General features: G+C 36.7%; 2 protein-coding genes across 2 annotated transcripts in view; one reads left to right on the top strand and one right to left on the bottom strand.

The window, feature by feature from the left end:
- Positions 1-16,558, top strand: part of LOC146466343 (uncharacterized) — a 165,959-nt gene that overhangs the window by 76,395 nt on the left and 73,006 nt on the right. The gene's annotated exons all lie outside the window — the stretch shown is intronic.
- On the bottom strand, positions 4,428-13,000 carry LOC146466347 (uncharacterized). Its single transcript, XM_085127465.1, has 8 exons — positions 12,910-13,000; positions 9,693-9,754; positions 8,911-8,972; positions 8,256-8,319; positions 7,307-7,350; positions 7,109-7,157; positions 5,232-5,251; positions 4,428-4,886 (listed from the first exon to the last, which is right to left on the bottom strand). Exons 1-8 carry the CDS (start codon positions 12,929-12,931, stop codon positions 4,787-4,789), a joined length of 423 nt encoding a protein of 140 aa, XP_084983591.1. The 5' UTR covers positions 12,932-13,000; the 3' UTR covers positions 4,428-4,786.

Genomic DNA, 16,558 nt, shown 5'->3' with positions numbered 1-16,558 from the left:
TACGCCAGCTCTCTCACTTTACTATAGCCACTCTAACCTTTAAAATATGGTCATCGTGTCATTGATATAATAGTTTAGCTAACTCGATTCTCTACTTTGTGGAACTTACCTATCTTTCTTTACAAGTTCATTCACAGCCTGAAAAAGAAAAGGGCAAGTTAGACTAATTACCTTGAAAAGCTAGGATTACTGATTCTGAATTAAGCCGCGTTTCATAATGCCAAGTGCAAGGTAATCGCAAGGGACCTTTTAAAATCAGGGTACGTTAATACGGCTTTGGGCCTGTCTCGCTAAGCTATCAAATAAGGACTTACAAAATGTCCTCGCATTTTGTGTTTGTTTCGGGTATTTATTTGGTGAGAAATAACTTCAGGATAAATGCCTTTTGCCATGCTTTCCCAAGTACTCACTGAATCAAAATCTGAAATTACAAACAGCAACGAGGTTTGTTGAAGTAACAGTTTCTTTCGTTCTTTCTCACCTGTTGTCGCCAAACTGAGAAGTCCTCGACCTTTCTTGGGCCCTGCCTAAATTGAAATAAAGTAAAAAAAATTGGTATAAACAAATCAAATATATGCTGCCGATAGTAATTCCTTTTCATTTTGTGCAAGGATGTTCAAAATAACTGCTAAGTTGTTACTGAAATAAAATCAAGTTAATGGGTTGGAAGCATGAAAAGACTGTTTTCACCTGTTAAGTTCATCTATTTCCAGAGAAAGTGACTGCGAAAATAAATACAGGCAAACAAGTTATTTACGATAAGAACACTTTTCACTCATCATGGCATTCCCCTAGGATTCACAAGTCTTCACCATCCTTCTTGACGAGAGCGGTTCGTCGATCACAGACGGGCTGGTGATTTTAGATTGAATAGCAAGGGAATACCTAAGAAGCATGGCGATAATTTGTCTGTACTGCTGTTGTGGCAAGGCAGCGTATGTGCTTTTTCAGCGAGGGGTTTATATCAGGCAAAAGAAATTTCAAACCACCCATTACTTTGTGCCGTCCCGCGCCAGTTAAAGCCGGATCTCGCTTTGACACGACGCGCTTGGTCACTATTTTGTACTTCGCTGTTTTAATCTCATTCGTAACAAACTTGTCAAATATTTTACAGAAATCCACCTACAATGGTACTTATTTAATCCATTTTCCCTGACATCACATTCCTAGAATCCCGTACCCATCCATTTTGTTAAGCTCAATCCAGCCAAAACTATGTCCTATCTGAGCCTGGATTCCAGTCTTCGCTGACGCGTTATCAAAAATGCTATTAAAGTTGACGTCACCGTTCACGCTTACAACACAGCTCGCTTCCTGTATTGACAGCGTTAAGGCTTGGAAACTAGGCTGGACCTATCCACGAATGAACCTTAAACAAGAAAATGCCGCTTTGTTCCCAACTTCTGGTGACATGACATAAACCAAAGCTTTCATAGTTTCAATACCTTATCGATGTTTTCCATCTTGTTAAGCATTTCTGCCATCTCACTGTAAAGACAAACACAAGTATTTAAGCAAACCTTACATTTTCACGAAAAGAAAGAAAGAGGATTTTAAAATTTCGCCAATCTTCCATTTACCTTTCCATTTTTACCTTTAATTCCTACAAGATGTAGAAAAAATAACACAGTTTAGAATAGTTGTTAAGCCACAATACAAGCAATTCATGTGGGCTTCTCTTTGACAGTTGTAGGTAACAGAACAAAATTGCAAGTGGTTCGAATTTTATGGTAGTTCCTGGTTTTAGTATCAAGAAAATGATATGAAAAGAAGGTACACGCTCCGAAACTGAATCTAAAGAAGTTTTTTATTTTTATTTTTACCGAATTATATCAATTTTGAGAACATAAGGTGGTCTTCTGTTCAGTTTCGTTAAATACAAACCAATTTAATTCTTCCAGCCAATCATAACAAACGTTTGCAACCTAATGAGCCAATCAGAACTCGAAACAACTACAAGAAACTGGCCTAAAGCACGAGAAAACTGTGCCTGCAATTGAGTTCCCGATTGGTTTTCACTTCACTTCTAATAAGTTGAGAACCATTCGTGGTGCGTGGTAAAGCATATATGACAACACAAATGACTTTTTGACTTCTTACCGCATTATTTTGGGAATAATTCCTTTTCATTTGTTGTTGTTTTTGATTACGCCTTTGCTTGTTTGTTTGTTTTTTGTTCTTCTTTTAAACTACCGAATTCAAAAGATATAGTTATCGCAGAAATACTGGATGGTGTATCTATAGTTTGAGGTCTAGAAGTTGTCTCATTTTTTTATGCATTTACGTAGCGGTTTATTCAACAGCTAGCGCAGCTATAGCAAAGTACCTCCACTCTCCTGTTCTCTTCATCCAAGGCCGCAGTCTAAAACAAATTAACAAGAAAGCACTTAAAACAATGAAGGCGAAACTTCTCTTCTCCAAAGAACTTTAACGAGAACACTTACTATCCACTATTCTATTTGCAAACCATTCTTCTACCCCAACATTTGTATTTTGTTTAAATCGTCGCACTTTGTGTTCTCAAAATCGCGGATCTTTTATAATTTTCTTTCTACGCGACATCTCAGTCCTAACTTTTGGAATGATTGTGGTGTCTTGTATGGTCCATGACCGAATCGGTAAAACAACTAAAATTAAAGTTCATATTTGTTAATTGGGAACTTACAAACTGTTCGTTCTCTTTCTGAAGCTCGCTGTTCACATCCAGTTGTTTCCTAAACAGAAAACAAATCAAGCTTATTAGTCATAAACTTTAGAATCATTGGCAGCCAAGGAGCATTAAAACCCTTTCTGTCAGCCCTAAAAAGCGGACACTTTTGTTTGACCCAAACAGTTACTAAGTTATTGTTGTATAAATCTTTTGGATTCAGCCAACTCACAAAACGACCATCGTGGGCCGACCACGAGCCTTAGTAATTCCTTGAGTCCGTTAAAAAATAAACGAATTTCGCATTAGTGGCCCTCTGAATAATCACAAGAAAGAAACGACGATTCCAGTGAATTTCATATACAGTAAGGCTAGTAACGTTCTAGAATTTTTTTCTGTTTTCTATCACAATACATTTGTATCCAGCATCATTATTGTCGTCTTGTTTTAGTCAGTTTTATTTGTTTCTTTTCCGATACTTTAATTTAATACGGTAATCTCATCATTGTAATACATCCGCTTGTGCAGCCAAGTTTCTGTCGTCCACTTGTGGTCAAGTAAGAAGCATGTATTTTAAATAAAAATATCTACTCACTTTTTCAGCTCTTCGTGATGATCAAGTGCCTCTTGCACTTTGCTGACCTAAGCAAGAGGAAATGAAATGAGATCAAACCAGCCAATCAATCAATCAATCAATCAATCAATCAATCAATCAATCAATCAATCAATCAATCAATCAATCAATCAATCAATCAATCAATTAATCAATCAATCAACCAATCAATCAATGAAACAATCAACGAACCAATTAAACAATATATCAATAGATACGCATGGTAGTGAGCTAGTGGATAACTTGAATAAAACCATTTCCTTCTTTACAGTTGAATATTGCACTTAAATGTAAGTTTTAGGTAAGATCAAGAATCAAAGCTCCACATTCTACAACAAAAGGCGATCATTTATTAACAGCCCTCTTGCATTTAAACCTACCTCGGCGAATTAGGGGATGTGGGCCACGTGACTTCTTAGTACAAGGAAACTATTTTAGTTCGAGTTTGTATAAACCCACCTGCACTTTGCAGCTCTTTCCGTCACTTTTCATTTGTTTCAGTTCACTATACGGAAAAGAGGAAGAAAAGTATTAACATAACGTTGTAGGTAATGGCTGTCGATAAACTATTACTCAGGCAATCTTAATAAACAGATATAAAACGAGAGAAAGAAAAAAGAGAATCGATAAAGCGATTCCTGCAAGTGATACAAGCTTCTAACAGTATTCATACTATCCACATGGATCCGTTTTCAAGATTTCAACCTGAGGTCATTCCCCATGCTCCTAAAAAGGTCACCATTTCGTCTTTTCCATTTGAATTTATTAACAAGCCATACTATAGCACGTCAAGTTTTGGATTCACCTATAAGTAGTGCAAAACGAGATATAAAATTAACTAGAGAATATGACTTGCTTTTCAATATATTTACCTCTCCATCTGCTGCCTCGTTTCCAGGACGGTCTGTTGATCAAGTAAAATAGAAAATAAGAAAAAAGGAAGAAAAGCTTTGAGGGTGGGAAGTACTGGATGAACGATTTTAGTAATGTAGTGAAGAGTCTATTTAGAGGGAGAACCGATAACTTTGAAATTAATCTGCAAGAGAAGACGCCTTTTCTGGCAAAGACAAACACAAGGAACAACTTTACTTTGAAGCAGAGGAAAGCGAAAGCGACCGGGTGATATAAAGAAACATACCTGAAAACTTTCGTTTACTTCATCTAAAGAGGCCTTTCGCTTTTCCCTCTATATTAAAATAACTACAACAACCAAAATACGATAAATAAACAGTGTACCAATCTGCTCTAGAATTATTTTAAAATGACTATCCTAAAACTCTTCAAAAAGACGTCTCTTTGTATATAAGTTTTGGATCATATTTTTTGCAATACGTTTATATACTCTGTGCAAATGCTATAAGTCTTCTGATTGGCCAGCACTTCGAGATATGGGGTGTATGGGAACACATTTCTAATGTTTAATATTTTGGATCAACATTATAACTAATCTGATCAACAAACATTTGGTTTATTTTCGGAAGAACTTCATGAACTAAATTTGTTTCAAGAAAAGTTGAATATGAAGCTTAAACTAAGAAATTATAACAATACAGTTTAGCGTAAATGACATCATCAGGCACCTCTTGCTTCTTTTCTTCTATTTTTCGGACCAAATTCTCAATATCCCTGCGGATAAACAGAAGTGCATACTTTAAGAAGGTGCTTTTTTAGTATTAAACTGGCCAATAAAATAAACATTTCGCGAGGTTTGGAAAATCTGTTCTGGTTTTGCTGCAATCATCCAAAAAGGTACGCAGAGTAAACATGTAACACAAACGAGATATCCTGTAGTTTTGAGTAATAATGCCATGTATAGCTAATAGTAAAGTAAATAACATGGAGTTGAGTTTAATTAAAAGTTATTTTTCAGAGTTGCTGCACTTTTTAATACAATCTAACCCACACAATATTTTCAATTTGTGATTTTAAACATCTACAGCTAACAAAAATAACAATAAAAAACGTACATACCTTTTGACTTCATTCTTTTTCTGCAACAAAGAACGGGGTTATTAGTGATGCAATAAGTTCTGTCACTGATTGGTGTCAGTAACAAAATAAAAATAATAATAATAATAATAATAATAATAATAACAATGATAATATTAATAATAATAATAATAATAATAATAATAATAATAATAATAATAATAATAATAATAATAGACTATGACTTTCATATATGTATATATATTTTATTGTTTTATTCTCGTGCTATTTTAAGTTTCGATTGGCTTACAGGTTACACTACGCACCCTATGTTGCTTTCTGATACTCTGCATACAGATAGTTTTCCTGCGCATAATAGTAAGTATAATTATAATAATAATAATAATAATAATAATAATAATAATTATAATAATAATAATAATAATAGTAATAATAATAATAATAATAATAATAGTAATAATAATAATAATATCAATAATAATAATAATAATAATAATAATAATAATAGGCCTTATCACGGTTTTCGACGCCATTTTGACGGGTAGGCAAACAGGCTTGAAATAACAGTGTTTGTATGGAAATCCGATGTCAAATAATTTTCATAAAACATCACTTCTGAAAAATTTATGAATTGGAAACTTTTGGCATTAGAAAAAGGATGTTAAGAACAAGATTGGAAGGATGTAGCTGTGACAGAAAGCATTTTTTCCCGCGAACTATTTTTAGTAGCAGCTCACGGCTGGTTCGCTTTACAGACAAATGTATGGAAAGTTCAAAACACTGCTAGACGCTTTCTGTCACAGCTACATCCCTCCAATTTTGTTCTTAAAATCCTCTTTCTAGCGCCAAAAGTTTCCGATTCATGAATTTTTCAGAAGCGATGTTTTATGAAAATTATTTGACATCGGATTTCCATACAAACACTGTTATTTCAAGCCTATTTGCCTACCGGTCAAAATGGCCTCGAAAACCGTGATAAGGCCTATATAATATGATGATGATGATGATGATGATGATGATGATATTAATGGTGAAGATGATGATGATAGCGATGACTTTGTGATCAACTGATCAGCCCATGAACTTTCCTAGAAAGAAGTACAACGCCATGCAATAGCAATTTTGCATTTTTCATTGAAAAATAACCAACCATGACTGGTCTCCTCCCGTTGTGTCTCTCGAACTCCTTCTTTATTGGAGAAAGACAATGCAACTGAAAGACATATGCTTAATAATTCATTGTCGTTCTGCAATAAAGTAGGACTTATTAGTGATGTGGTGGTAAGTTTGGACAATTTCAAAACCTTTATGGTATACGAATCAAGTTTTTCAAAATTGATTTAACTATAAAAGTTAACGCTAAAAGAGAACGACGTTTCGACCGTCCGACGGTCATTTTCAAGTTCAAGATGAGAAGTAAAATATGTGTTTATATACAATTGTGAAAAAACTAATGAGATACTGACTTTAAAAGATTTTTTAAGTTAGTATCTCATTAGTTTTTCACAATTGTATATAATCACATATTTTACCTCTCATCTTGAACTTGAAAATGACCATCGGACGGTCGAAACGTCGTTCTCTTTTAGCGTTAACTTTATGGTATAACTTTGGAAAAAACACTTCCACTAGTAATGATAATGATGATGATGATTCGGTTTGGTCACGTGGTGATGGCGGGTGACAATGACGATGATTAAGATGGCAATGGAATGATTTCAGGATAATCAGGATGATAATGATGATGACGACGATTATATCGTTGACTTTGTCTGTAATGGTGATGGTGGTGATAAAGAGAGGAGTACTTTTGTATCGTATTAAATTAATCGAGAGTTTGATTGTTGGAAAGGCAGAAGAGAGCCTATAAATGTGTTGTTAAAATTTAGGGGAATTACCTCTTCTTGATCAACATTGTTGTCTTCAACTTTCAGCTCCTGGAGTGTCCTAGAAAGAAACACAAAGTAATACAATAACACTTTTATGTTTTGTAAAGAAAAATAACACACCATAACTGGTCCCGTCCTGTTATCTCTTTCTAAGTTATCAGCAGGCATTATTTTAAGTTTTGTTGTATTGTTGCAGTGAGCACTCACCCGTGGAAGTCGGTGTTTCTTTCTTTAATCATTTTTAAATCAACCTGTTGACAGATGGAAGATACAGTTATATACAAGTGACCTGAAGGAGTAATGTCTTAAGTTCATTCCCAACACTTGCACTGAAACACCTAAAATTGAACAGTTCCTTGTTCCATCTTTCATCAACCAACATATACAGTGTTTTTCCTTAAACCCCTCCCCTCCTCCCCACCACCTCTATGCCAACTTTGGCTCTGTTCTCATTCCTAATCTCCTGAGTCCTTTTATACTTTTTATTCGCTCAACCCTTTTCTTACTGTCTCTCTCAACCGTAATCCCCATTTCTTGTTTTCATGCGATTCCTAATCTTCTGATTCCCTTCTTTGTTTCTCACCCCTTATCTCCCATAACTTCATCCTCCTTCCCACATGACAACCCCCTCCCCCTAATACCCCTATCCCTTATTCGTATCCCTGATTCCCTGTCCCTGTTTTCCCTCGCATACCCCCTGGAAACTCGTATTCCTCCTATTTAATGGGCCCCAGTTTACGCATCTTTTCCCCTGTGTACACAATAACCCACTGTTCCCCTTGCTCTTCATTTAAATGTTTTAGCCCCCTGTTCCCTCTTTTATCCCTGTTCCGGCACCTATCCCCCAGTTTTATGGTTTTGTCTCTTATTCTCACTTCTTTCGGTTTCCCCATAGATCATCGTCTCCCCTTCCCTTGTTCCTTTCTTTATCCCTCTGTTCTTCCTCTTCCCCCTGTTCCCACCCTTGTCTGTTAGTTGCCCCTTGTTTTTATTGTTCTCATCGTTTTCTCTTTCCAGTTTGTTTTTTCGCCCATTTTCCATCTCCTAATTCGATCATTTTCCCCATTTTACCCAGTTCACACCATTCAACCAGCCCCCATCGTTTGTTTATTTTTTGAGAGAAAAAACAAGATTCTCATTTCACTAAATGACAAACCTGAGCCTTCTCTTTTGCGGCCTTAATTTTTTTCTTGGCTTCAGTCAACTGCTTATATTTCATGCTGCAACGAATTCAGAAGAAATAAGGATAATGAATGGCGGTTACTTCCTAATCTGCCCTTAGACTAAGCAAATACTCCATAGGAAGATAATTATATTTACTTAGAGCGCTTGACTAGAGAAAGATCCGAGCCTTTGAAGAAGAGCCTTTGTACTACTTGCATTCGAGCATTGCCAGAGATTTTGATAAATCGGCCGATTTTCGTCCACTCGCTAATTTCCAATTCCTTTCTCATATTTGTCCAAATCGGCTCGATCATTCAGTAGGTATAAATTAGCGTATAGGAAAGCTGAGAATTGTCATTGTGTCATCGCCTGCTCTTAGTAGTTTGCATGCAATGTAAACGGTTGGAGGGGGCAATGAGGCGAGTTTCAATTGGCACCTGCTACACTGTTCTAATTTAGCAACCTTTAGCTTAACCTGATGTGGCTCTCAACGATCCTTTCGCCTCTTCTAAGAGATTTTAACACTACAAATGCTCAGCGAAGGAAAAGAAGCGGTTTGCTGTTGGCTCTATGTGGTCTGTCCTACGGATATATGAACATCGTATTGTATTTTAATTAAAATGGATGATTAAACAACAATCCCTTACTCTGTTTCTCTGGTCACCATTTTCAAGTACTCTTCCTTTGACTTAAGTTTCTCTTTTAACTTCTAAAACAAAAAGGAAAAAGGAAGAAAAATGAGGAAACGAATCAATGAACGAATGAATAACAAGGCTATCGGCGATTTCGTGAATAACAAAGTAAGCTCTCGCTTTGCAATAATTATCAATTTCAAATTAGTTCTTATGAAATCCCATGAAAATACGGAAATCTCCACTTGCAACTCAGTTTTCTCCTAAATTTTACAAAGAATTCTGCACATGCCTCTTCTGATTAAGTATATTTCGTATTTATCATTCCAGTATCGTTAGAATCCCAGCAGATTTCTCTCAAATTTTGTCATGAAATGTCCGTCTCTCTTTGAGCAGTTCAGTCTTTTTTTTTCTTACGAAATTCAATTCACCTTCAAACATTTCATATAGAAATTCCCTCAGCATCACAGGCATTGCTCTTACTTGTTAGATCTCTCTTTAATATCAAAATGTACTTATTTCATTTTGTTGCTAATGACAATTTAAAAATCGACATGAGAAAGAAAATGAAGTACGTACATTTCTTTTTCGTTTTGAAGAAATTTTCTTCGTAGTGAAGAACTTTTTCCGCATCTCTCATTTTTCCATATAATATATCACAGTGTGTTACTTCATTTCAGTCGCTGGTAACAATTTAATTTCTTCTTTGTTATGAACGGAAATTTCGATGGAAGTTAAGAAGAATTTTTGCCTGCATTTCTTATTTTTTTCTATGTAATATATCATAATGTAGTTACCTTATTTTCATGTTCCTGATGATTCAACTTTTTCACCATCTCGAAAAAAGTATTTCTTCGATCTAAAATAAATGCAGATTTTATTGGTTCAAGAGTCACATAATAAAGGACTCTTCCAATTTTCTTTCCGATACTTAGCAAACGAAAGCGATTTAAGTCAATAAATATCGGTCGGCCAGACATTACATCTTTTCTGGAATTTCCCCAAAATGCCAATAGTGGCATGCTTTTCTTAACCCTCCCCCACCTCCCCAAATTTGGTGCACAATTTTTGTTACTACAAATGGAGTTTTATTGATTTTGAAAACTAAAATGTTGACAACAGGAGGTTGACAACCTATCAAGGTTAAGTAAAACGTCGTACTTATTTGCGCGACAAGCTGCCATCAGTTGTTATGAGACACATTTGAAAAACATTCTCGGAAACAAGGAATCAAGAACTCACAGATCAACTCCTCTCTCTTCCGCAGAGGTTCGATGGGGCGTTATTTGTATCCGCTGAACGAAGTGAGTGCAGGCGCAAAAGCTGATAGGGTTGACTTGGCGGCGAACCTCTGCCAGAAGCATGTCGTTTTCTTGTACATCCTTGTCGTTTTCTTGTACATTGATAGATTTCTCGGTCATCTCTAAATTTGACAGTTTCATTCTTGGCGGAAGTCAGCATTTACTTTGTCTCTACAGTTTGCGGTCGTTAATTTTAAGGTGAGATTTCACAATTTCTAGAAAAAAGCAAAATCGTTTGTATTCGAAGCCCCCCTTGAAACCCGTGGAGAGTGGACTTAGTACATTTCGCTTCGTGAAAGTCAACAATAGTCACGAACAAATAATTGCTTTTTCTGGGCTCGAAAGGCCTTTTGGCCTTTTATAACCTTATTTTAAAGACAGTTGTTTCATCACAGTACATAACAAGCTTCCCGTGAGAACTAAATGCTAATTAAATCACCGAAAGATTATTATAACTTCTTCTGATTAAACTTGTTTACAAGATAAAAATATCAAGTTTGGTCGTTTCGGAGTATAGAAAAAAAAATACGCTTTAATTAAAACATTAAGCTTACTTGCTCTAGTCTCTTTTAAGACCGAATCGACAGTTTTTGTTTGGTCTCAGCTGGCAGACGTTTCCTCAATAAATCATTTCTTTGCATGCACTCTTTTATCTCCACACGATCGCCGCTCGTGTAACTTGAATTTCATTCTTGTAGTGATGATTCAAGGCATCACAGCAAAATAAAAGCGTTTTCTAAACAGTCATCATGAGATAAACAAACTTTCCCCGATTTCTAAGCATGTCGGTAAGTTTTCGTGAGTATATCTCCCACATCGCGCAACATGACAATTTCACAAACACCCGCCATTTTCATGACATAAGTACGCACACCACCCTAGTTACAAAATGACTCCCCCGGATCGCAGCCATATTGGGCGTGGTTTCTGGCAGAGGCTCCCGCCGTCGCCTTCCACGGAATTTTACGCCTGCACTCCCTTTTCTCAGCGGAGCCTCTGCGGAGGAGAGAGGATCAACTCAGTGTCGATGACAAGCTGAATTGTCAACGGGAATTGGAAAAGTAAGCGAGTCTATAAAAATGAAAAGCATTTAGAAGTTATTTTGTGGCTTTTTATTGATTGATTTTTGTTTCACTTAAGAAAGATCTGGCGCTTTTAAAACCTTATTGAGTTCGAAAACTCCGAGTAAACTTTCCTATATCACCGACTAAGGAAGATTTACTCAAAGTTTTCGAAATAACCAATGAAATGACCTGATATTTATTTCTTTAACTTAAAAATTCGGGGGTTACAAGAAAGCACCGCTAACTTTTTGTTTACAATGGTACACAGCGTTCTTGCGCTATAACACGCGTACAACTTAGTTGCACGCGACAGATTATCAAGCAAAAAGTTCGCAACAATTTTAAACAAAGCTGTAAAAAATGCTACGTTTATAAGAACCTGTTATAGTTTAATGAAACATTAAAGTTGAATCGATACAGTACCCCCTTTCACAGAAGGACTGAAGTGCCAAGATAGCTTTTTTGTAAGGTTGCATCTCCGCGCGTGCAAAGCAAAGATTTGCCGGAAAGTGGCGAGAAAATGGCTGACGCGACAAGACGCGAATTGCATTCGGCCATTTTCATTAACCAGTCAGATTGGAGAACATGATCGATTTGATCAGATGTTTCCTCTGAACACAAACATCTGGGTAAGAGATAAGTGATTTTATTCACTGCGTTTGTTTTATCGATATTTTGGGTTCCCTGCGGCCCAACATTTCAACTCCACGGGTCACAGTATTTCAAATATGCTGGTGCGGGTATGCAGTTATACATTGAGACAAACCTCCAGCGCAAGCAGCGTGAAATGATTATTGATTTTCAAAGTGGGAACTGTTCAGCCGGATGGACTTAACATCAATTTTAACTTTATTTGAATTGTAACTTTCAATGCATGCGCGCGCTACTAGCCACATGCGTGCGTGTGTCTGGTTGCGTATTTCAACGGTTTTCTACACACCGAAGAAGGGCTATATACCCGAAATGTCTTTGTTTTTTAAAACATTATTGACACTTGTATAAATGACACTGATACTTATTTTGATATCAATCCTATTGGATAACATTTTCCGAAAACTCCGAGTAAATCTCCGTTAGGACGTCATTCCAAATGGCATTTGGAATTCGATGCGCGCGACTCTTCTAAAGTTCTAAGAATTCTTGGAATGACGTAATAAACGGATTTTTTAACCTCTAGTGTAACCATAGCAGACGTAAGAAAATAAACAATTAAATAGAACTAAAAAGTGTTTGCACCTTTCCATTAATGTGTACCGCTCCGTAGAATATATTGTTTAAAGTTCTAGAACGGTCTTTATTTAAAAACATATCAAAGTTATGTGATGTATCGAACTGGTGTCAAAAACAAATTTTGCAGCGGTATAGTTTCTCTGTATTTAACACAAAATAACTCCTGAACAAATCGCGTCCCTAATTGTTTTTTTTTTTGAAATTCTCAATTAACGCCCTAGGATCAAAGGCTTCGGATAATGTTATGTTTGGCAATTGTAGGTTGGCGAACATTGCAACGAAATGTGCATAGCGAAGTCCTTTTTCTCCGTCAGGATCCAAATTCGCTTCCGAGAAGTCTGCGATGGAGGAAACTCGCCAAATCAAAGCGTAAATTGCGATGCCTTTAACATATGACTACGTTAGGTGTGTTTACTAACCTGATGGACGGCCAGAGGCCATTTTCTTAGCTTTTCACTTCTCTCTTTTTTGATAGTTATGCTTTAAATCACTGAGTAGCTTTTTCCAACGTTTTCCGAAAACTCCGAGTAAATTTACCTTTATGACGTAGCATGATTATGAATGCGCGCGCCAAGTCTGTTTGCTAGTGCGCGATAGCGTTCTTTTTGGTCAGCAGCTTTTTGATTGAAGAAACAGAGCATAAGGAGCAGGAGTAAGGAGCTTACTTCGCTTAGACGAAACAACTGTATTAATGTTCACGTCAACATATTTCAACATAAGCTCTGGGAAAATTACATTTCAACAAAACGAAGTTTGTTTAAGCCGTCCTTATATCAAGTGAAATTACATCTAGAGTGTAGCAGCGTTGTGGTTTTTTCCCGTCGTTTCTACCTTTTCATTTCGTAAATAAAGTCTTTCAAAATGGTCTTGTCAAGTGAGGATTGTCGAGTCATTTGATCAAGCGATTTATTTGAATCCTAAGGTAAAACTAAGAGTATATCGCCCAAGCCTTACCTTCGAAGAGAACACACAAAATGAAGGCGTGTTACGAAGATTTTCTATTTTTTAAAGCGTTTGTTACACAACGCATGCCGGGTAAAGACGGCCAGAACAGACACATGACTAGTTCCCTGCGAGTGCAATTTGATTTCATTTGACGGAGAAATTGGACTCCGGATCATTTTTGTTGAAATACATGTGAACCTGACTTTTTTTGAAAATGCGGTCGGTGAAAACTTGAGCTCCTTTTGTTGCACGAGAAGGTTCGGAAAAACGCGGAGGAGAGAAGAAAGGAGAAAAAAGAAGAGAAAAGGAAAAACAGAACTGCGCAACCTGTTGTTTTCATGTTGGCAACTTTGGATAAAAACCCACCCGCAGAACCAATATTTTCATGAGCAGACCAAAATTTGTCAATAATCGGGGTAGATGTATTTTCGGTCTTAAAGCCAGTGGTGTCTCAAGCAGCTCAGAGATGTCTACCCATGAGGCTACCGTTCAGCCTGAGTAATGCGATACTTGCACTTGACTTTCTACAAATAAAACGGCTTACACCAATGATTAGCAATATGGATAGTCAGGGGTAATCCAACTTGACCTGTAGCTGATCAGTTGGTTTTGGTGGAATAGAGAGGATTGCTAATTTCCCCTGGGAACTTTTTCTTTTAGAAATAATTATTAAGTGTCAAGTGTCATGTTCTTCTTCTGCTTTTGTTGGTTTCATTCCACCATTCTATTCTTTTCCATTCCAGTATTTGCAGCAAAGGGAGAAAGTCGTCTTCAGGACGAGGTTACTCGCACCAGTGCCTTTTCTGTATTCAAGATGGTGTCTTGCTGAGGACGAAATGTACTTCTCTGGAGGTCATGACATCTTCAACTTTTAACTGCTTTCTGGAGGTTACAGAAAAAGGCGTTAGAGGGCCGCGAAACGCTGGCCGGCTCTGCGACAGTAGCTACCTTCAGCTACCTTTCGAACGTATCCCTAGAGATCCCCAGAGCGAAGTGGAGCTGGATGGATTATAGGAAAACCAAAGGATTTACTAAACTACATACAAACTGACCGATCGGTGATTCGAGGAACGTGGTATCATTTTTAAGAAAAACAACAAAAATAGCGTCGCGGTTATAGATGTTACTGATACAGGTATGTGGTTTTGAGAACGTTTTCCGTATAGAGGGAAAGTACCCTTGTTGCCTTGGAGACAGCCTATTGACATACTTTTGGGTTGATCATCGTAAAAACGAAGAAACCTTTTCCCAGACGTATTCATGTCGTGAGTATTAATATTCTCTCTCTTAATAATATTAATGTCTAGGCATTCTTGGTAGATCAGTAGTTCCAACAGTCAGTGAGGACTTTGGGAGAGCCCCTGTTATAATACTGGTGGTTTAGGCCTGTTCCAGATGCTGCTCCATTCATGTGCTGAACCTGATTGATAAATTAAGAGCAGCAAAAGAGCGGCGTCTGAATCAGTTTTGCTAGGCAAACATTGTTAATTTAATGGTAATGCATTTTAATATAATATACCGCATTTTCTATTCAAAGACATATATATATTCAAATGCAGCACAAAGAAGAGACCAGCACACCAGGAACTCCATGCCCTACTCTTTGCGATTAGTGTCTGGGTTCTTTAAAGTCCCACAGGGTCATGAACATTAAAGTGTTGTGAGACGGGGCCTACGGTTTATCGTCCTTATCCGAGAAGGCTAGAAAGTCTAACCATTTGCAGATGTCACTAGAAAGGCAGCACTTTCTCCTCAGTTATTTAAAGACCCTGAGTGTTGGTCCGGCCGGGGTTTGAACCCATGACCTCCCTCATGGTAGTCCGATGCTGCATTGAATGCTACACTGGGGCAGCAGCTGATTCAGACGCTGCTCCTCTCATGTGCTGAACTTAATGCCTAAATTATCGATTACTTAACAAATATAGAGTGGCAGTCACTGGTTAAAATGATTTGTCAAAGATTATAAGCTTTCAGCAGCCTGTCTGATACTTTTGACAGATATAAGTGATGTGTGAAAATTAAAACAAACAAAAAAATTAAATACAGCAAAGTAGTATCATAAATTAAGTTGCTAAAAGGTTGTTGACAAGAATGCCAAAGGCGTCAAAATCAAAGTGTATTTGAAAGTGTCAGAATTACTATTTGTTTAAATGAGACTGCTATATTGTTTTGGAAGAGGGTTGTTGTCAGCTGGGATTGTTTTACTGTAGCTATGGCCCAGATTCAAGCGTCTGACATTCTTGTATTGATTGTAGCCGACAGGCTACCAAAAGCTAATGATTAAAAATAGCGGAGGAAAACACTGACAACTTTAATGGCATTTAACCACTGATGATACAGGAGGATCTTCATTTACATTTTCAACCTCATTAGCATACATAAGCATAAACAACAAAACTACTAAGCTACAAATAAATTAATGCACTCTGTAAATTGAAAGAGCTTGGCAAACTTAGAACCGGCTAAAAAATTGAAAAATAAAATATGGACTTTAAAAGTGTCAAGATTTTACAAAGAATGTATGGCTGGTGGCAGCTCTTTCCACCTGGTCATACAGTCTTTGTAAATTTCACATTTTTTAAAGTTTATTTTTTTTGTAGAATAGTTCATCCAGATATTCACCCTTTTTTTGTTTTCTTTTTTCTTTTCGATTGAAAGTTTATTCCAATCAAAACATAACTTACAATACTAACACTTCTTACTAATTAAACAATACCACGCGTTACTTACAATACCGTAACATAGCTTACAATAACTAAACCTAAATTGCACTACACCCTGATTACTAGATGTGACAGGTTCTTTTAGTTTATTATGTCCCATTTGTTCATAGCATACTGTTTCATATATGCTAATGACTAAAAAAATACATGTTATATGTCATCTATCATTTATTTACCAAAGTTAAAACATAACATCACATTTCTTTCACATGTACTGTACTATTCATCAACATTCAAATCCAAGCAGTATGCAGGATGATTGACCTATAAACCTAGTTTAATGGCCTAGCTTCCACGAGTTTGCTGTAGCTTATAGGGTTAGAGCATCTGAACTAGTAATCCAATCAATCAATCAATCAATCAATCAATCAATCAATCAATCAATCAATCAATCAATCAA

This window comes from Pavona decussata, unplaced genomic scaffold (genome assembly GCF_977016875.1).
Source record: "Pavona decussata unplaced genomic scaffold, jaPavDecu1.1 SCAFFOLD_145, whole genome shotgun sequence".
Classification (NCBI taxonomy): Eukaryota; Metazoa; Cnidaria; class Anthozoa; order Scleractinia; family Agariciidae; genus Pavona; species Pavona decussata.
The sequence above is the reverse complement of the archived record's forward strand: the minus strand, read 5'-3'. Positions and strand labels throughout refer to the sequence as shown.

Excerpts from the sequence above, each read along its gene's own strand:
- LOC146466347 (XM_085127465.1), bottom strand. The coding sequence starts at position 12,931 with ATGGCCTCTGGCCGTCCATCAG. Across the intron at positions 8,320-8,910 it reads ATGGTGACCAGAGAAACAGA|CATGAAATATAAGCAGTTGA; the intron begins GTAAGGGATTGT and ends AATTCGTTGCAG. Across the intron at positions 7,158-7,306 it reads AGAAACACCGACTTCCACGG|GACACTCCAGGAGCTGAAAG; the intron begins GTGAGTGCTCAC and ends GTTTCTTTCTAG.